Source organism: Leuresthes tenuis, unplaced genomic scaffold (assembly GCF_036924035.1).
Source record: "Leuresthes tenuis unplaced genomic scaffold, fLeuTen1.0.hap1 SCAF_22, whole genome shotgun sequence".
Classification (NCBI taxonomy): Eukaryota; Metazoa; Chordata; class Actinopteri; order Atheriniformes; family Atherinopsidae; genus Leuresthes; species Leuresthes tenuis.
The window spans coordinates 18,087,193-18,109,466 of record NW_027325376.1 but is presented as its reverse complement, the minus strand read 5'-3'; the positions used below and the strand labels follow the sequence as shown (position 1 = coordinate 18,109,466).

General features: G+C 40.7%; 1 protein-coding gene across 5 annotated transcripts in view; it reads left to right on the top strand.

Annotated features, from left to right (window-relative positions):
• sorcs2 (sortilin-related VPS10 domain containing receptor 2) overlaps positions 1–22,274 on the top strand; it is a 295,718-nt gene that overhangs the window by 134,167 nt on the left and 139,277 nt on the right. For all 5 annotated transcript variants that reach the window (XM_072376958.1, XM_072376956.1, XM_072376957.1 and 2 more), the window contains exon 3: positions 1,580–1,679. In XM_072376958.1, coding sequence (XP_072233059.1) covers positions 1,580–1,679 — 100 coding nt within the window. The remainder of the gene's footprint in view (positions 1–1,579; positions 1,680–22,274) is intronic.

Here is a 22,274-nt window from a genome sequence, read left to right as displayed (position 1 = left end):
CTTCATTTTATATCCCGTGAATGTTGGTGTCTTTAATCTCATTGATGCAAAAGTTGTTGTGCCTTTCATGACATCAAGATAAAAAAATGTGACTCAGCTATTAAAAAGGAAAGCAAACGTATGGCATGCTGTTTATGAGAGGATCAAAAGTATGTGTCCAAAATCCACAAAACCAAAATTCTACATTGTGGCTAAAGATGTTTATCGAACTGTTTTTTTTTTTTAAAGACATTCTTTACTTCTCAGAGCCTAATGTGACTGCTCAGTATGGTTTTCAGACTTGCGTCTGCATCATCTAGACACTGAGTGGACCTCGATATGCTGGACCCTGCAGCTTCTTCCTCCATCCACTGGTGGGTTTATGAGATAATCACAGGGCTCTGGCAGCTAACACAGCCATCAGCACGAGATCCATCCATGTTCTCTGAGTGATCCTGGGTTAAACAGCAAACACAGGCTGGCGAGGAAGATGAAAACACTCACCGGCTCACCGCAGAGAAATAGCTCACCCCTGCTATGCCACTCTGTTTTCTGCAGCTGTATCAGAGAGCTCTGGGAGAGCTGATTGCTGAATGGCTTGGCAGGGCTTCGGGTGTGGATGTGTCTCCGTGTGTGTACATGTGTGTCTGTCGGTGGTTGATATCCCACTGTGTGAAGGAGTAAATCCTCTCATCCTTAACTCGGCTGATGTGCCAGCTCATCATTCTCTTTCATCAAGACCTCTTCTTCCAGGCCCCCTCCTGTTGAACCCTTATTCCCTCGGATAAAACGCTACAGCTTCTCCTTTCGTTTTGGCTTTGGAGTGCTTTTGAAATTATTCTCATAAAATGGTCAAAACGGCCCTATAGACACACAGAATGCTAATATATTACATTTGCGGTTTTTATTTATCCCTTTTTCTCCTTAGTTAAATTCAATATCTTATTAATCATCATAAGTATCTGGTACTCTACTCCGCTTTGGTTGCACTATTTAATTAAAGAGGCCGTATCTTCCCTAAGAGGAGTTTGGAACATTAATTACCCATGAGTGGTTCCCTGACATCAGACTTGCTGAGCTGAAAACTGTTGTTCAAAAACCTGTCAAAAGCAATCACCTTTGCTTTGCTTTGTGGGCTTGCCTGAGCTGGACTGAAGGAACAATCCAGTGGTTAGCCATCATTCTCCAATGCACACAGAACTCGGCCCCTGCTTTTATAGCTGCCAGATTTGAGGATTGGTCAGTATCTCACGGTTTGCCTGAGGCTATTTTTGCATTATTGCTGCAAAGGCAAGTTGGCCAGCCATTGCTGATTTGTCACCGGACTCAGACCGTTGACCATAAAGGGGAAATATGGTGAACAGAGAGCTGATATAAGGCTTATGGGGTAGTTTGGGAGAATAAACAGACCGTGCTCTCCCAGGGTTCATGTAGATTTAATCTTTTCCTGTCAACCCGAAGGTTTTTCATGGAGCCACAGTAGTCTCAGTATGAAGAATAGGATATTTTGGTGAAATAGAACGCAGAAAGGTTTTAAACTCTGATCAACAAGAATGTTTCCTGACTAAGTGCTTCTTTCTCTATTTCTCTGTGTTTTCAGGTCTACCGACTATGGCACAACCTATACCAAACTTAACCTGATGCCAGGGACAGCCATTGTGGTGACAAGTTTCTACATCTGCCCAATCAACAAGAAAAAGGTGAGGGGATGAATTCATATTTTTTTAAATCGCTGTCCTCAATGAGCTTACACCAGGGGCTAATTTACCCTTGAATTGATGGCAGCCCTCTTTAAACCCTTCTGATCTCCAGTAATGTGCAGCAGCTGTGAGCCTCCCTCCATATCTTCATATAAAAACGGAGCATAAATGTATCATATTGTTAATATATGCAGAGATATGTCCGGTTCTCATCTAATAGCTCTTGGAGAATCATCTCAATTGTGACAAAGTAAGATTTTAGGTCTGTGACAGGCTACTAGTAACAAAGTTTCTAAGGATGCCACATAAAATGGGTTCTTATTTATGTTGTGGACGCCTCCCTGGTGAGGTGTTCCGGGCACGTCCCACTGGGAGGAGACCCCGGGGAAGACCCAAGACACGTTGGAGAGACTATGTCTCTCGGCTGGCTTGGGAACGCCTCGGGGCCCCCCTGGAAGAGCTGGAGGAAGTGGCCGGGGACAGGGACGTCTGGGTGTCTTGTTAAAGCTGCTGCCCCCGCGACCCGACCCCCGTGGCAGATGATGGATGGATTTATGTTGTGTTCAGAAACAACAGTGGTTCTTCTCATGATTTGGGTGCTTTTTTATGCTTGAGGGATTCATTGGTCAGCGTAAAGTAGCTTAATAAACACAAAAACATTACTCTGAAAATGGTTTGGTACTAGAACTGGACTGAAAATGTGTGAAAAAGCAGCCAAAGTCCAAAGAGAAACATTGAAAGACCATAATAATATGAAGAATATTGCTTCAGACCACTTTAAAAGATTACTTGAAAATCTGGCTGCTTGGAAGCAAAATATAAAGAAATGAGGGTGGCTCAAGACTTTTGCACAGAACTCAAAGGCCAGATTCTGACTATAGTTTTGGCTCCCTTCATCTTAAACAAAAAAATAACATGCTTCTCACCCATCCAGCACCTACTCCTACACACACTTACTTTTAAAGCTTCCACACACACTAAAAAGACACACTTCCTGTTTGGCTCCATGTTTTGGATGTAAACTGTGCGCTGGAGATTCAGCCAAAAGTAAATGAATGAAAAGCAAAACTGAACTGGAAATCGGTAAAAGAATTTCAGGCAGGATATCCACCTACACTTTATGGCTCCAACCCAGGCAAATTAGAGGGAAGGAGCTCAAAACAACACATAGATTGCACTAATTTTCATAGGAATTATATCATACAAAAGCCAAAATAAAGAGACATATTCTGAGAGGTACTATGAATCATAATTTTGCGACTGTTTCTTTCAAATCATTAGAATACTACTCACTTCAGCTGCATTATCTTAGGAGTTATTTTCAAGATAAGCACATGTGGTAGTACCCTATGTTTAAGGACACTTTTCCTCATCTTTACATCCACTCTTGATATTCCACAAACAGCGCCCTTTGACCACACACACCTCCCTCTTAAATGACAGTCATTCAATCCACAGGCAACTGCAGAAACCCAGTGAATTTCCAAAAGCAGGCAGCAGATAAGCGAGAGCCAAGAGGTACAGACTGTGACTTCAGCCGAGATACGACTGGACTGCCAACTGCGGCGGCCTATCTAATTGGCGCGTGTTATCGTCGGGGTCCAGAGTTCTTCCAATCGATGACGAAATAGAGGGAGATTAGATGTAGCCACTTTATTCACACTTTCTGTACCAGTCCTCACAAAAACTGTCCATAAGGAATCTGCCATCTCATCTTCACACACACACACACAGAATAGTAGAGAGACAAGACAGCATGAGAGCATTTAATTGCATGGGAATGGAGTCATCATAATTCCCTTCAGGGAAACACAGAGATGCGTTAAAGAGAGTGACTGGCTGTAAGAGCATGTGTTGTGACAGTAGGATGTCTGGTAATACGTGCTAAGGATCAAGCTACTGCTTTAACACACCACCCAGCTCAACAGGGGGGGAGTGATAGAAGCTCAGGTTCAACGCTGCTTGCTGGAATTGGTGTGTGTGGGTGTCTGTGTGTTGTTGTTGCAAGAGAAAGGCTTCTGTGAAATGCAGAGAATGGAGGAGCTGTGTATGTTATTTGCAGATTATCGGTTGCTTTGATCAGTCAAATAGGCAGCAAAGTCTTTACTCCCCTCTTCTCAGGACGCTGTAATGTTTGTAAGGTGCCCAAACACACAAACGAATACACTCTTACCAAAGTGCACTTTGATCAATAGTGCTAATCGCATAAGAAAACAGCAGACAAGTGGGTCTCTTAGTTCCGAGCAGGGATTACACACAGTGCAAAGGGATCACGTGGAAAAGGTGTGAGGGGCCTCAGGTAATCAATAGGACTTGAGGCAATTAGAGAGAGAGGGGAAACTTCAGAGACAATGTCATCCTCGGTCTCTCTCTCTCTCTCTCTCTCTCTCTCTCTCTCTCTCTCTCTCTCTCTCTCTCTCTCCTCTCATTTCATTGATGGCTTCATTAAAGATCCACTCAAGACCCTCTAGAGGAGAAGGCTCCCAAGGACCCTTGATTCTTTTCAGCGTCAACAGATTTGTAAATAAACTTTGAGACTAGAGGCTCGACCTGCCCTCCCTCAGCAGTTCACTTTATTAGTCACTCCAGATTGTTGTCAGCTGGGCAAAGTGTTTGCATAAATCTATTTTAATGCAGTCAAATGCTTTGTGTGTAGGCCAGATTAAAGTTTCAGTATACATTAGTAGCAATTTTAAGCTCCAAAGCTTCCTTTCTGGTAATTCTTTAATTCTGGCTCTTTGGTGGTCACCATGGAGATGAAGGCAAGAGTTGTTTCTTTCACTTTGTTTCCACCTCTTTCATCCATTTTCTATATCCGCTTAATCCATCGGTCGGGTCACGGGGGGGCTGGAGCCTATCCCAACGGTCATCAGATGAGATGTACACCCTGGACAGGTCGCCAGTCCATCACAGGGCCACACAGAGACAAACGGGACAAACAACCACACATACGCTCACACTCACTCCTAAAGACAATTTTAGAGTCACCAATTAACCTAACATGGATGTTTTTGGACAGTGAGAGGAAGCCGGAGTACCCGGAGAGAACCCACGGGGAAAACTCGTGACTCGTTACTTGTTTCCAGTCTGAGCTAGCAAACAATAAACTCAAGTGACGACTGGCGTCATCCATGATTATGATGATATAGTATCTCTGATATTGTCAGAGAAAGTCATTCCTGAAAGAGAGCTATCTCCATTTTCCTCTTGTGGATGTCCACTGCAGTTGTTGTTGTTTTTCCTCCACAAGGTTTATTTCTGGCTTGGACAGCGATATCCTTGACTGAATTACCACCTCTAGCAATATAATCAGCCACGCCACCTTCTACTGACACAGCTTAACCTAGTTTAATTGCTTTGAAGCATGTCTGATTCATTTTTTTTGGTGCCTTCCAAAAAGTTTTCTTTAGATTTGTTTAATATTGATTGGAAAGCCCATACTATTGTTAGCTTCAGGCTCAGGTGTAGTTTCCAATGAAGAATATGTGTATTTTGAGGGTACTAAAAAGTATGTGTGAGGGCTATGAAGTAATTTAGCAAGCTTAAAAATAAATGTAGAATATATAATCTGGCTGCAATGCTTTCCATCACCACCCCTGCTGCAGGCTGTCTCCATGATATCCATTATAGCAATGTCTGTTACTGTCACTTCAAGGGATTGTGGAGAGTATGTAAAACCAAATGTGATTTTAAAGAAAGCGGATAGTAGTTTGACCCAGTGGAGATTCTTCCATTCCTTGAGGTCTAATCTATTATTATGAACAAAAGAATTGAATCAGTTAAACTGCAGGGTGTATCGTGTTATCATATTCTTGACACTGACCTGAGACTTTAAGCATGCTATCTGCTTTGTGCTACCTTTCCCCTGCAAACACAAGGGAAGCAGAAAGGTGTCCACAGCTTCAAACATGAGACATAGAACATGTGTGCAGTTAGGTGAGCCAGCAAGCATCCGGGAGCAAGATTATGCAGTCAGCAAATTTCTGTCTTTGCCTACGTTCACATACAATGATACAATTTTGCCTAGATGTGGTCAGAAGCTGTTTAAAACTACAATCGGTTTCCTTTTTAACAACGTCAGTGTTCCAGTATTTTTAGTGTAATTGGAAAAATGTTCTTTTTTAGATTGTTAGATTTGCAAAAGTAAATATCGTCCACTTCCAACAGACAGGTGTCAATGTAAAGCACCAGAGCTTATGTTTTTAGGTTTTAGTGGGTACATTAGAGCCCAAATCTATCAACCTCTGTCCTCTGGTTTATTACCAAACCGGGTAATTGACAACTTTATTACATTAGTTCCAATTAGTTTAAGCTCCTTTCAGACACATAATGTTTTCCATTAATCTGATGGCAACTGAATGTGTCACCTTCTCTGAAAGATTGCCCCGTCCCTATTCTATTAAAGTCATAATGGGAAGCTAACTGATCTCAAATAAATAGATGGGTATGCACAAACAGGATGGGTTTAAAGCTCAACTTTCAGGTGAATAAACAACCCCAGCGACTTGAAATGAAGGAATTGGTGCTAAAAACTAGGTTTTTGAAAAAATAGGACCCAGTTTTAGGATCACAGATTTGTAAACCTTAAGAAAATCACAGCTCAACAGTGATGTAGTGTGAGGGAGAGCATCCAAGCTAAAAAACACAACAACATATAACCTAATCAGGACAGAAAAGTACTTAGAAAATAATACAGAGCGTTGGAACAGAAACATGTCACATAAAAAGATGCATTTGTGGAAAAAATAAAATAAAATAAAATTGGGAGCACTGCTCTGAATGGCTACTTATGTCTCATTAAGTTGATAAGTAACTTTTCAAATACATTTTCACTAACTGCTTTGCTTTTACATTTTAGATAAGACAACTTTAAATATGTTGTGCCTGTAGGAATCCTGTAGTGGGCATCATAATTATATATGTTGTCCAAACTTTAATGCTTCTGTTTACTGTTATTAGCAGACTGGTGCAATAAGTTGTTCTTTTTTTTCACAGTGGAACTGAAGAAAAGTATGCTTAATGTCTTTTCATTTTGGTCTCAGTTGTTGTCCTGTTCCCTCCTCTCCGTTCTGTCTGACACACATGCACAGTTGACACCACACTGTCAAGGTGTGGTGAAGGTGGGGACCCGGTGTAGTGAAAGAGAAGAGTTGCCAGAAACTATTGCTAGTGCAGTAAAACTTTTGAGCATAAAATTCCAGTATATCCTCATCAAATAACCTGTTCAGCAAGGTTAAAAATGGAGGGAAAAAAAAGGGAAAATAGAGAAAGAAAGTTTAAATTGCTTTCATCCACTGCTGGAACGATTTACAAACCGCTGGCTATTAGTAGTTAGCAGTATGACATGTTGTTTGAAAACTCACTTCCCTCCCATGTCAGATAAGTAAGATAAGAGAAGTAAGACTTTTATTCCCCTACTGTCTGCGACCAATGACGAGGTCAAATGAAAATGTTCAAAATGGCTGAACTCCTTGAATGAAACTAAAGATGAATTGAATTTGCAAAGAAATCTGTGATTTTAACTTTTCATCTGCAGTTATAGGAGAGAGATGGGGCTTTATGTGGTGATTCTGCAGCACTATGCACTATACACTGAAAAAGACTTCTTGACTTTCCTCTCTATATACTGTTCCAAAGTCGCTAAAAATCTTCCCGCAGAATACAAAACAGTGCTTGTGGTCACATTGCTTCGTACATCCAAGTTGTTTGTACAAATTAAAGCATCTTAGAGGGCTCCAGTGTATTTTAAAGTTGATTTCTTAGCCCATTAATGGCTTAGTTAAATCTGATCCCTGCTGAAAAACTTTGCCTCCTAATATCTCAGCCAGTTCTTAAAGACAGAGACTCAGAAAACACCCAATTTGAAGCAGCTTCTTAGCATCACCAGCTCAGCAAGGCATCACCTGGAGGAATCAAAAACCCAAGAGGGAATCAAAGACAGACCATCTGCTGGTATCTGCAGGAATGTCTTCAGCTGGTGTATTCTTCTATATGATACTGAGCCACTTTAATTTGACTATGCTTAAAAATAAGGAAGCCTCTTCACTAGCTGTTTCAGATATGCATTCTTTGAGCTCTAAATGAGCTCTCTTTGAGCTCTAATTAGACACACTGGTGAATACGGAAATCATCCCCCTACTTTAGTTGACAGTGCCAGCAGTAGAGTTGAGAAGCAATTTTTACTCCAGGCAGCTTTTAAACAGCCTCAGAGAAAAGTCAGACATGGCAAAAGCCATAATCAGAGCATTGGAGCGTTTGATAGCAAAACATATGCAGTCCTATGCAGAGGTGGAGGATGCAGGATTTCGACATATGATTGGTGTAGACAGGCCAAAGCTTTATTCATTATGCCGATTTATGGTATTTTGTGGTATCTAAACAAGGAAAAAAAAAAAGCTACCAAACCAAAACTGTTTTGTGAACCAAATTGTGGATTTTGGGAGCCGTTCCTAGCCCATAGACGTACGTAACATAAGGAAATGTGGGTCAAAACAGGATTTGTTAGAGCCCCTTCATATGATGCCACCAGATTTTTTTATATACGCTCAGGAGGGTTCTGAATTCAAACTTTGTGACCAGTTGAGGCCTTTCTGCGTGGAGTTTTCCTCATGCATGTGTGGGTCCTCGCCTTTGTTCTGGTTTGAATCTAATTTGCAAGCATGCTTCTATGTTTTAGCCCCAAAACGGACTGGCAACCTTACAGTGCTGTTACTCACTTCCCAACCGTCTGCAGCTCCACATAAACTTCTACAGGGTAAAGTCGTAAAATGGATGGATGGAAAATGGAAGGAGAGCAGGTTTATTTGCATATTATAAAAACCCCAGTAGCTGCATTCGAGTGCTCATGGTAGAGCATTTTCTCATTGGCAAGATTTAATGAAAATCCAAAGGTTTGCCTTGTTAAAATGGATTCTTCTTGGTTGTGTCTTCAAAGCACTGTTGCATAACAGCTCAAGATGCACAGTATAGGTTTTAGGTTTTACAACTTGTACAACCTCTTTTAATGAGCGACATTTGCTGTTTTGAATGTAACCGAAGCAATGGATCAAATTTACAATTGAGCAACTTTTTGGACTCAGGCAAAACTGACATTAGTTTTAAAGCCTTCAGTCTTACCAAGATGAAGTTAAAGAAAGCAAGAAAAGAACAAAGTGTGAAAAAGGGACAGTGAGATGAAACCCAGACATAAGTAAAAAGATTTATAAAAAAATAATTGGAGGAAGAGTAACAGACTGAATGATACTGCAGCAGCTTTGGTGTCAGCACTTCAGGAAATGACATTTGAAAAAGCTCCAAAGATCAAGTTAAGATATTCAGATGTGGAGACATGTTGAAATGACATTCCTCTGATGAGTAGCAATTTATACCATTTTGTAATTTCAGATGGATATCCATTCTTGGCTGTGGCTGAAATTGAAAGAGCAGTCTTATTTTTCTCTTCTATTTGTCCTACTAGAAAAGCACTATAACTGCGCTGTCCATTTGGTTTGCAACCCTATCCCCAGAAATCTTGGATTCTATATAGGATTCAATAGATGTATTAAAGTTTGAAACTCAAATCTTTTTTTGCACAGTGCTGAGAGACAAAGCACTTCTTTTCTTTGGAAAGGTGTCCATGTGACATGATGGTAACTGAGGCCCATCAATTGTTTTCATTTTTCTGTTCCTAATCTTAATCATTGGCAGGAGCAATCAAATCAGAAAAGGGAAAGGACTGTGGATAATGTGTGGAAATGGACAGCAAACTTAGGGTCTGTTGCGTGGAAGACCCCTGACCTCCCCTCTTCCTGTGTATCCAGGAAAATCTTTGATGTTGAATGTGTAGTCTTTACATGGCAAGACATTAAACTTCAACATCACTGTGTCGTGAGATGTATCGAGGCACTGAGCATTGACACTGTCACATAAGGACATGCAAGTTCCTTGTCTTTACAGAACTGAGTTAGGGAAATATTAGTGATTGATCACATTTTGAGCCTATATCGATAAACTCCAACAATATGGGCTTTGAACCTACGTAGCTATGACACAGATCCGGTTGAGCATGGTTTAGGTTGAAGAAAGTATTTACTCCAAACCCTTGCCATTGTTGGTTTGTGTGTCTGAGATGAACATTTAATTAAATTGCAATATTACTGTGGAAATGATGCTAAATGATACCTGTCTGTCTGACAGGCGTCATTTAACACATGCTGTCACCATTTTTCCAAACCAGGCTTTCAGAAAGCTCACTGCTGTCCTCGAGTTCTCTTTCATTTATGTTACTCTCCACATTTCAGGGCCATTTCGGGGTTGCTGACACTTAACACAGTAGATGTTCCCACACTGTCTCCTCTTTGTGTGATTAAGCATCAATAATTCAGAGGGTTTACAGACAGTTTCTAAAGGAACACTTTCTCTCAGCCTTTGGGAGTTAAAACTTAAAGTATCTTATTGAGAAAGTGGTTGAGCAAAAAGTAAAGCTTGTGTCCTCTGTATACAACGTCCATATTCATGCCGCTGGTGGGCAGGGTTGTGCTGTCAGCCGTAAGAGATATGTCGGTTACTCTTCCTGCCAAAGCAGAAATAAAATCCACAAAAAGTGACTGTTTTGGTGTCAACCCACAGCTTGATGCTTAAAAGCATTTGTTCCATTGCTGAGAACTATGCTACACTCGAATTTTCTCCTTTATATCCCTGCGGTCATGTCATCTGTGCTATAGATAAGTAGTCTTTCCTTTATCCTCTGCCCAAACATCGATCTCAGACCTGCGCATAGGCTGATAAGCAGACCAAAGCAGCCGCTGCAGCTTGTGAACAGAGGACAGTCGGAGGCAAGGTTAGTCCATAGAAGCCAAAGCTAATACTAGCTGGAGGGTTATTGACTTTGGATTCCCCCACAGACGTGGGTCTACCCACGCTGTCGTATGGAGGCAGTGTTCAGTTCCTGAGACTACAAGCTTCATTGAAGCCTCTGAGAAGACAGATGCTTGTAGGGCAGTCAGAGTGGCAGGAAGCTACTGATTTGGAACAAAAAGAAAAGTTTCTATCATCACAGAGAATGGTTTAATACTAGATTTTGCTTAAAACTATAGATTAGACTGTGTTAACTTAGCAGACACCTTTATCCACAGAAACTTACAAGGGAGGAACAAATAGGGGCAGTTTTTCGCCTAAGGATACTTTGACACATAGACATAGGATAGTTTTTGCATATGAGAATGTGCATGAGCCAAACTTTATGATGATGCTACATTACCCTGTTGTACCATCATGAGGATAGTTGCAGTGAGGATGTGATAGGTTGTATATGGCCGGGTTTCCAGGCCTCTTACTGCCAGGAATCAGTCTCCATACCTGAAGCGCACGCTCTGCTCGATCAGCTACAGAGGTGGCCCTGGTAGACTTTTTTTTTCGGAATAAAATTAGATATGAGAGGCAGTGTGACTCAGACATGCAGCATGTGAAATAGCCGGTCATGCATAGAGATGGATTTTCTTTATGGTATGACACACCAGATGCTGTCTTTCTGTCTTATTTTCAACTTATCAGTAGCAGCAGTCTGTCAGCGGTCTACAGTAAGAGCATGTCAGGGTGCATAACCCACAGAGAGGAGAGCTTTGCTTGCTGATTGGCACTGCACTGTGCATTGGACAGAAGTTAGTAAGAGGGAAGCCTTAGTAACACAACCTAAGGTCAAGTGGATGTGACATCATTTTTTCTGCTTCTTTTTTATTGAAATGGGTTTAACATTCTATATATGTTTAACAGCCAGTGGGTTAATCCAGCTCTGCTGCTGTCTTGACATTGAGGTGCCTTTGCTGATCATATCCTCTCTGTTACACTGCCTTCCACTCGTCTCTGTCCTGTCTCATTTTCCGTCCACTGTTACTTCTGCAGGTCCCTGCAGAGCATGATAGATAATATTGCCACAGTCTATTCAGAAGTCAGCATAACATTAGCTGTGATCATTTTCAACCCAGCATTGATTGCAGCTCCTGACCTATATGCTGCGTCCAGCTGGGCCCTCGTGTTTGTCCCTCGGTGCCACTGCAGGGTCCCACTGGGATCAGCACTGCTGCTCTCAGGCGTTCACACCCACGGAGCCTAAATGGATTGACCTGACCTCGATCTAGCAATTCGATCGATAGGCAGCAAGTCAGATCTACTGACTCACACTGCTATCTACTGGCCTGCTGAGGAGGGGAGCCTCATCTGTGAATTATTCGTAGGGCAGCTCTTGCAGGCATGCAAACTTTGCTGTGTGCTTGCTCCTGGATATTAGACTGTCTATTTCCTGGCCTCCAGACTTTAATGGCTTGGCTTGGCTGATATTTCAGTGCAGCTAAAGTAGACCAAAGAGGACATCAGAGCCAACTTTATAGAGCAGAAGAGTCAAAAATCAGTGCCCTTTTGTTTTTTCTAAGGCACTTAATGAGTCATGAAATTGATGATTTAATTTGCCACTAAGAATCACTTGAATCAGCATTTGTATGCCACGTCGAGGCAATCACTGCCAAAGAGAAGATTTATGAGCTTCGGCATTTACTTTTACTGGCCTAGTTGTTTAAACGTGGTGTCTAAAAATAGACGCGACTACCACTAATCCTTTTATAATGTCTTTTCCTAATTAAAACCATCCCAGGTTCACGATCGTGGATTCTGATTTTTCAAGTCTCACAGTAGGTGTAAAGCTGCAGAATTGTCCCATTGGCAAAACTACACCAGCTGATGTAGAATTTTTGTGACACTGATACTGAATTTTGGGGCTGCATATATAACTTTTGAAATGACCGTGTTTTTAGCATTACCCAAATCAAAAGTGGGCACTTTTATCTATTATAGCTGGAGTTGAGTCATTCATTCAGCGCCTACAACTGTCCCTTCATCTATCCATCATCAGCTTACCATCAGTGGCCAGTTCCTTTTTTTTCCTCCCCATTTCTGAAATATTACTTTGTCATTAGCTATGTCGCTGTAAGTTTTTTTTTTTGTCTTTAATGTCAAACTCTCCTGTTTTCATTCTCTCCTGCTGCCAAACCCAGCTACATGTTCCATTTCCACCAATACTCACTTGACGCTACTCTGCTTATCCATTCACCTGTTTCCACTCAGCCCACCTTATACCACTGGTCTTTCAAGGGTTCAAGCATTCCTTTTTCAGTTTTTGACTTGTTTCTTTCATGCTTCTTATGTTTCTTTTATCTGAAACCTAATTTTTGCCCGTTTCTGTTGTTTTGACTACATTTTTCTTCCCAAAGTGGATCTAATCTGGCTGTCATTACCATTGTGCTTATGAGTCCCCACCTGAATTGAGACACATATTATCCCCTATGTTATCCATCAAAGTCTTCCTACATCACATTTCCTCTTCTTTTTAAAGTTTTCTGTTGATTTTTCTGTCTTTCTTCCTCACAGTCTGCCCCTCAGTTTTGCCTTTATCATCTGATCGTCATTTTATAGCCCAGTTTCACTGCAGGGCTTTGTCAAATATCCATGCACCTTGTCATGAACTCTGGCACCTCAAACATTTTTGGGCTTTTTTACTATTTATGGACATCCATTTTCAGCTTTATGAACTGCATTGACAATGTTTTTCAGGGTCCACTTTTGTTTTCATGGTTCTTCAGAGGTGATTTAAAAAAACAAAACATGAATGAAAAACAAAATGTGTGAAATGGATTCCAAGAACTAAAATATACTTGAAATCAACATACATGCACTCTGCATCTGAGAGCAATGTCTCACATTATTCAGTGACTGCACTTTGTGCCCTAATTAGTTTCAGTTACACAGTAAGTTTCTCTCTCTTTAGTATCAAAGCCTTTTACTTCAGAACATTTCATTTAGGCAGCAAAAGTGCACAATGTCTCAGGCATTTTGTTCAATAACATCAAACGTCTCTATCCAGCCACATTTGTTTCACATGTTATATGCAAACTGACCCATATATTATGTCGGCATTCATTAAAAAGGACTGGAAAGCTGTGTTTGCACTCGATGCTGCTCGTCCTGCACGTGTCGGCATCACCCTGAAACACATCTTCATGATATGTGGCTGGTGGCTGGTAAAACAAACAGACAGAATGCCTGTCAGCTGTTGTGTGGTCCTTTTTACATTTTGACACTCACTGAGCAGACTGTAGTTGAGTTGTACGCCGCTACGTTGGCCCACAGCACTAAATATAGCAGTTTCACAACAAAGGTTCAAACGTTGTAAAATCACTTCACTCTCTAGACCCCAGAATGTTCTCAAGGCTTCCGAAACACAACAGGCCCATGTTTTCCATTGCAAATTGTCATATGGTTAAGTTTTGCATTCCAAAAAAACTGTCATAAAAGTCATATGTCCAAAAAAAAATGCTTATCGGGGGAGTCGGAGAGGGTGGATCACGCCACATAACTGAGTTCGAGCTCCGTCTGACACAATGTTCTCGAAGGACATTTTAGTTTTATATTTTGTTGTCAGTTGTGGGTGGTTAGGGTTAGGCATTAAATGAACAACAATCAAGTTAGATATTAACGACTACAGAGTTAGGGTTAGATATTATTCTTTCTTCTTCACAGTTACCAACTGGAAAAGTTTTTTGCCCAGTTAGTAACTGTGATGCTGTCTAATAGCACCACAAGCTGATGAGACAACGTAGGCAAGTGTATCTGTTCCAGGTGGAAATGGATGAAAATACACCTATAGTCTATCCTCTACCTCTTTCATTTTTGATATAGTGCTACCGTTTTAAATTTCTTTTCATTCCATCTCCATCTTCTCTTTTTCATCATTATCATTTTGTTTTTATTGGCACATCTCAGTCTCTCCTCCCCAGCCATTTCATCTTTCTCATATACAGTGGCATCCTTGCTGCACCAACACCATCATAAATATTAACCCTGCAGTTGGTGCTATTTATATTACAGCTGCCCAGCTCCTATTTTTCTCGTCTTTTCGCTTTTTCAGTAACATCTTTTCTCTCCCTTTTTTTTTATCCCCGTTTCCTTCCTGCAAAGTGCTGAAGACAGAGCATGATCCAGACGCATTCGATTGATTGAGGTTGACTGTGAGCAATGAGCATGCTCATGGGCATTTCAGTGCAGAATGAGCGTGAATGCACAAACGAGGAGAGTAGATATGGCTGATTTATCCTCGAGGCGGAGGAGAAGCAGGTGTTGTAACCCTGTTGGCTCTCTGCAGATATATACGTGTGCATTGGGGTTGCAGATGCAAGGTTTTTTTGTGGAAGAGGACCAATTAAATGGAGTGATAAATAAATAAGCTATAAATGAGTAGCACAGTAGCAAATGGACTTACATGATCAGCTAATGACATGATGTTCTCCTGCAAATCTGTTCACGTGTCTGTGTGTGTAGAAAGTGAGTTTTATCCTCCTGTTCTGACTGAGGGTTACTAAGTCCACTTCAGTTCCAACTATACCTCTCACCGAACATGCAGAATAAATCCATAAACTTCAAAGGAAGATGCACATGTCGAGGCAACATGTTCAAAAAGAGCTGCAGCTCATTTTAATCCGTCTTTCCAAGGCATGTAAATTTTTCTTTGAAGACATTAGTCACGTTTTTTTTTTCATGTATATGTTTCATAGTAGGACTGGCCTTTTTTTCTTTCCATCAGGCAGGTGAACTAAAATTTTGACTTTGCAACTTTGGTTTTGTCCACATACATATTGAATATGACAAGAGACCTGGGATTCTATGTGTTGCTTCCAGATTGTAACTTTTGTTTAATTTGAGTGAGGGCTTACACTTGACTTGAGACTTTGATAAGACTTTGATTTCTTCAGCTGAAACTTAGGGTGTTAAACAGTTTTCAAGTGAAAAGATTATCTGAGGAAGCAGCAGGTGTCTCAACTAGGGATTGTTAAATTCTGGGCCAACACGGATACATATGTTAAAGGTAATAACTTGGCTGATAGTTGATAAAGACAGTTTTTGTCATTTCGTTTCCCTTAAAGTCAGGGAAACAACGAAATATGCATCTTTGAGTGAGCCAAAATGATTTCTTATGAATACATCGAAAACCTTCATTACAATCTAATACACAGAAATTATAAGAAAATACAAGTGAACTGTGAAAAAGTGAACTGTGTTAACAGACTTTTTAGCCTGTTAAGCCACTGCCATTTCATGGTTGAAATGCACTTTAATATATACAAAGGAGCATTTGTTAAAACACGTTTTACAGGTTCAGTCTGCAGTAAACACAATATGTAATGCAAAAGTTGTTGATTTCCAGCTGTAAGTGTCAGACAACTCGTGGCTGGTTTCCATTCATTTGGCAAATGTGCTGTATATTCTACTGGAAGAGGGTATGGGATGGATATGATTAGGGAAAGATGGAGGTTATTGTTGAGAAGAGACAAAACAACAACATGAATTGCTACAGTAAAGGCTAGGAGACACGAGTTCGATACGGCACATCCTCATCCATCACCTCAACCCTCATACCTCAACCTGCCCCCCCGTCTGAGACTGTCCTCATAAAAAGAGCGACAACATCAGTCACTTCATTTCAGTCATCAAATGCCTCAGAGGGGCGTCTGTTTACATTCAGGTGACTCTGCCCTTGAGCACTGGAGGAATTATGATGGGATGAAAGTTGGAAATCAGTTGCGTATCCATGTGACATCAAAACACTGGAGAAAAAAAGTGTGACTGACCAGAATCAGCGTCGCATTTATGTGAAATGTACATTGTAGGTCACCAGAACACCTCATGTTTTAAGAATCATAAAAATAGTTCCTTAACTTCTACACAGTGATTAAGGCTGATTTATTAAAGCAGAAAAAATCTGAAATTTAAAAGCATGTGCTGTAAGTAATTCCCCCTGTGCAGTTTTGCTTCTGTTCATTGTAATTTGGTTTAGCAACTGTTCTTACCATAAATTTTGTGTTAATAAAATGTCAAGTCATGTTGTGTGTGCTTACTACCCGTTCTACGGTGTCTGGGTGTCTGGGTGCTTCTGCACACTATGTATTTATGCACACTAGCCATTTGGGGCAACATTTGAATGTAAAAAGACCAGTGAAAAGCTTATGTCTACATCGCACACATATAGTGCCAGAATGTGACTGTACTATAACAGTATTTTGTATCAAAAAGCCAATCATAGAGTCAAATCAGAGCAGTACGAATGTTAAAATGTTCTCAGAAACCTTGAAATTTCTCTTATATAATATCATCCATGCATTAATGAATGAGAGTTCACTTATGGAAGCATGGGAGCAACGTCCATTTTGCATCATCGTTGAGCTGAACCTGATGGTCGACGCAACATGTTTGACATCAAAGAGAGTCAAACAGATGTGGAGCCAGTAACACAAAGGATTTTTGGAGGGGTTTGGATAGAAAAAGTTACCACTTTACATCAAATCACAAAACTGCTGCATGGAGCTCTGCTTTAAGATAATTACTTCCTCTGGATAACACTTGGGGAACAGTCTCCATCATATGAGGGGGATACGGGTCTGAGTAGCCTCTGTCTACTATGTAAATAATTCACAAGATATTTATTTTTAAGACGAGCAAACAGGCAGAGCAGCTTTCAGTATTTCACACGTGTACAAACAGCTAATCCTTAGAAAGAGTGCTGTTTTCTGGTTATATAACGCAACACTTTTTAATTATACTCTAACATGCATGCTGTTGTTCAAATTACTTCATGTTATACCAAAGACGGAGGGCAGCGAAGAAAAACTGTTGCAAACGATCTCAACAAAGTGGCAGTATTGGGGAGAATCTTTTATATGACACTCCTATTCTTACCAAATATCCTTTCATACCTGTTATTATCAAAGCTGTTTATTATCTGTTTCAATTTCAATGACATCTGTGCACACACACACGCACACCTCGTCCACCCACACTCTTTCAATTCCCTCATTCAGAATCTCTTTTCTCTGCACTCTTTGCCCCCAGCTTCTCTTTCTCAATTTTTCACTTATCTTCCCCCAATTACATGGCAAGAGAGGGGGAAGAAAGAGAAACTCAGGGAGAAAGCGAGAGAACTGGAAAGAGGGAGACAGAGAGGGGCAGAGAGAGGTGATGAAAACCAAGGTCTCAAGCTGGAAAATTGATCTTTTTCTTTGGGACTCGTCTTTATTTGACTTCAAGCAGGCACTGAATATAAATTGATACATTTGCCGGGGTGTACTTGCTATGACACCCGAGGCAAGCCAGAATTCAAGATACGGCTCCACAGCCCAGATACGGAGCCGGTGGGGGAGATCTCACTCTCAGAGCTGAACGTGTAGGATTACAACTGGTTTCACGAGTCACTTGTATACACCATGACATGAACTACTTTCATTTTTTTCTGTACGTAACCCCCATCCCAATTCCCACAGACATGTGCATCTCAAAACACAGCACAACATAGCAACATTACAGCATAAATATTTTCCTTGAATCCCATCATTACTGCTATTTGTCATGTAGCGTACAGAAAGTTTTTCTCCGCTGCAGCCGCCCATGTTTCAGTGTAAACCATCTCATCATTTTGTGTGTAAAAGCAACATATTCTAATTGAATTATGTATAACACTAAATATAGGTTTAAGTTACGAAACACACTTCTCTGCAACAATAGTGAAGAATCTGGCAGCTATAATGAGACATGGGCTCATTGGCCTTACATGTTTAACAAGATTGTGACTTTTCTATGAAGCTCAAGTGTCTTATCTTTCCCTCCTGAGACGGTTGCCATGTATCTGTTTTTTGTGAGTGTGTGTCTTTGTCAAGTCTCCACATGCCCCTTGTTAGCTCACAGTTGGCAGTGGGGGGAACGTCTGCGCCTATTATTTTATCTCATAAAGTAAATATGTGTGGGTTTTTCAGGTTGCTGTGCTCGGAATAATCGTTGCACAAGGCGACACAGCAAAACTGGATTTAATTGGAACGAAACATGCAAGCACACTTGGGGACACAAGAACACTAATATATATGGGCAGTAAGCTGTCAGTGATACAGAGGAATTTTAGAGGAAGATGTGTGTGTGTTTGAACTTGTGTCTTATCAGGACTTATCACTGTACTTCTTGCACGCAGTTACCTGTAAATTGAGCGGTGCAGATTAGATTGTGTTGTCTTACTTGACTCTGTACACTCTGTGAGAGAAAAGTAGTCACCGTGACGATGGCTGGAATGAAGACAAAAAGAAAATAAGCCTCCTTTTTTTTATAAGAAATTATTTTCTTTTTTTTTACAGCATGTATGAACTGCACTTGAGACTAAGATTTCCTGTTTATTAAAAAGAATCCATCGACTCAGGGCCGTCCACTTTCTTCTTGACAACAGTGAATGAGTACTTTTTCTTATTGTTCATTATATGGACAAAGGTGATAAAGAAACCTTTACAATATTAGGTCTATTATTAAATAATTTAATGTTGACCTATCAAGCATGGGATGCAGCTGTAATGGCATTGTTAAGAATGAATATAAGCTACAGGTGTCTTTTTTTAATGCAAATTCTGGCTTGATCATGGTTTCTGACTGGCATTAGCAAGTTTAGATTATTGAAATACATGTCACAACTGAGAAACAGTAACCTTATTCATCTTAAACATATCTTTAATGTATCTTTTCCCAAAAGTGTGAGAATGTTCTGAAATATCCAGATGTGTGAGTGCATCAACTTTTGAGTCAAATGCAGGTCAACACAGAGGGCAACATTTGAGCCAGACAGCTAGACAGCTTGCAGACTGTGCCTGAAGCCATTCTCAGCCAAGTCATCCATTATGTTCACACTCAGTCCACTGGTAACCACCTTCATATACACCAGTCTGACATTTCTCAAATGGACTTCATGCATGGCAGTGACACAAACTGTCACATCAACTTGAGTTTCCTCTCTTCTTAAGTGCTTGCGTCGCTCTCTGGCTTTTAAAGTCGGAACAATTGAGTGTGGTGAGGAGAAGAAGGAAGGGAAGCAGAAAGAGGAAGAAGGTTAGAGGTGACTATCATTAAGGGAGCTAAAAAAAACAATGAGCAAATGAACTGCCAGAGTGAGTCTCTGAGTGACCAGAGAGACTGATACAAGCCACAAGTTGAAAGAGGGAAGGAAAAACAGTAAGATTAAAAAGTGAAGAACAGTATAAACATCCCAGTTCTTCAGCACCAATGAGTCTTCAGATGACAATAGTTATATTTACGAGATTAAAACATGGATCGTATTTGTGTTCATGGACAGGACGATAAGTCCTTGATTGGGAGACGAGGGCATCTGAATTAGGAACCTCAGGGTGTCATCTCTGTTCTATGCAGATGATGTGGTTCTGTTGACCTCTTTAAGCCAATGACCTCCTGCACACAATGGAGTGGTTCACATACAATTGTGAAGTAATTGCAATGAAAGTCAGCCCCTCTATAAATCTGAGGCCATGGATCTTAACTGCAAATAGATGGAATGCTGCTCCAGGTTTGGGCCAGATGGAACCCAAATAAGAGTGAAAGTATCTGTTTGGGCTTCATCAGTAGTAATGAGAGCATTACACCTGTCTGTTATGATGAAGTGGGAGCTGAGCCAAGAGGCAAAGCTTTCAATTTACTTGTCCATCTAAGTTCCAACCCTTGTCTATTGACACAAGATTTGGGTAGTTAACAACAGAATACTAGTGGCTGAAAGATGTTTCCTTCATACATCTGGGGGGAGCTCGAATAGAGCTGCTGCTCCTTTATAATCAAAGGAGCCATCTGATGTAGTTCAGGCATATGATTAGGATACCTTTAGTTCGCCTCCCTTTGGAGATTTTTGCTGAACATTTACTATGAGGGCTGTTACACTGGGTTCTCCCAGGTGAAGCTGAAGAGTGTTGATGGAGCAGAGAAACTTCTGGGTTTCATTCAAGAACCCCCATGACCTGAATTTAGATAAGCAGAGGAAATTGGATGAATCAATTTTCATGGATTGTGTTTACCTTGATCTCACCTAGATGCTGTCCTACACAAAACGACCGCCTACATATATGTTGCGGCCTTACAATTTCTACCCAATTTCTAAAACTAAATGCCTCTCTATTGCTCATCAGCTGATTGCTAATTCTGTCCGGCTGTGGAAAAATATGCAGGATTTTACAATAATGACTTAAGAATTGTACAAAAGTTCCGCAGTTCTCTACTGCAGTGTAACTCTGCTGTATGACGTTTCGACATATTCACTTTCGTGAAGTGATGTTCACAGTTGCCACTCTTTACTTAGACAAAAATACCTTCTAGTGGGAGGCATTAAATACTCATCCTTCAAGCAAGAGATCACTTGTTCATATCCAGTCATTCACAACCTTTTCCTGAAACCATTCGCTTTTCTACTCCTGCAAACTACTTTTCTAATGCTCTCCCACCCACTGATATTTAGGGTGAGAGCTAAAAGTACATGGTCATGATAATGTGCCTCATTAAGTATACATGTTAGAAAATATATGGTTTGGTTTAGAAAAATACAGATTATGAAGTTTCACACTCATTGGTTGCAGTTTCTGCCATGTAATGTGATAAAACAATTGCCTAAAAAAAGCATCTCATGATTTTAAAGTGTTGATTCTGAAACAACTACGTACTGGACATGTGCACAAATGTTCTACTAGTTCTGGTGAAATACATGTTTAATATTGGAATTGATTTATAGGTTAGGGATTACATGTGCACGGTGGTGTGGTGGTTAGCACAATCACCTCGCAGCAAGAAGGTTCCAGGTTCAACTCATGGCTGGGGCCTTTCTGTGTGGATGTTCTCCCTGTGTATGCATGGGTTCTCTCTGGGTATTCTGGCTTTCTCCCACCACCCAAAACATGCATGTTAGGTTAATTGGTGACTCGAAAATTGTCCTTAGGCGTGAGTGTGTGTGTGTGATTGTTTGTCTCTGTATGGCCCTATGATGGACTGGCAATCCATCCAGGGTGTACCCTGCCTCTTGCCTGATGACCGCTGGGATAGGCTCCTGTGACCCAACCGACAGATTAAGCAGATATAGAAAATGGATGGGATTTTACTTTTTATGAATCTTGATTCCACTTATGCCACATGGACGCTATCATACACAAAACAACAGGCTAAGGACACAATTTCTAATTATCGTTTGTGACAAACGTGCCCATTACAGCTTTTCTGGTGAGACAAGGTTTGATTTCCTCATGAAGTTAGGATGTATGAAATTAGAAAAATATATACATGTTTTGGAACATGTTAAGAAGCTCAGCTAAGCGTCTAAATAATACATGACTGATGTGAAAGTGCTCATTAATGCAGCTACTTCAATGGATAAGGATGATGTTCTCTGGTAAAAGTTATGTGATGCAAAAGTCTAGAGGTGTTACATCAGGGTGGGATCTCAGTGCTCCACTCAAACCTCCAGCTTTGCTTCAGAGGCTTATCAACGATTTTCTTTTTTCAATCTTTCATTGTCACTTCTGAACTCTCCAGGTGGAAGGATGCCTCTCATTTCTTAAATGTAGTGTGCGTGAAAAAGCCCAGGGAGGGAAGTACATCTGCTTTGGCAGAATGAGAATTCTGCTGTTTTTGTTAGAGCAAGCTTTGTCAAACCAACCTTTGAAATGATCCAGCCAAGATTCTACTTAATGTCAGAAGAAGCTCAGGTTTATGATTTCCACA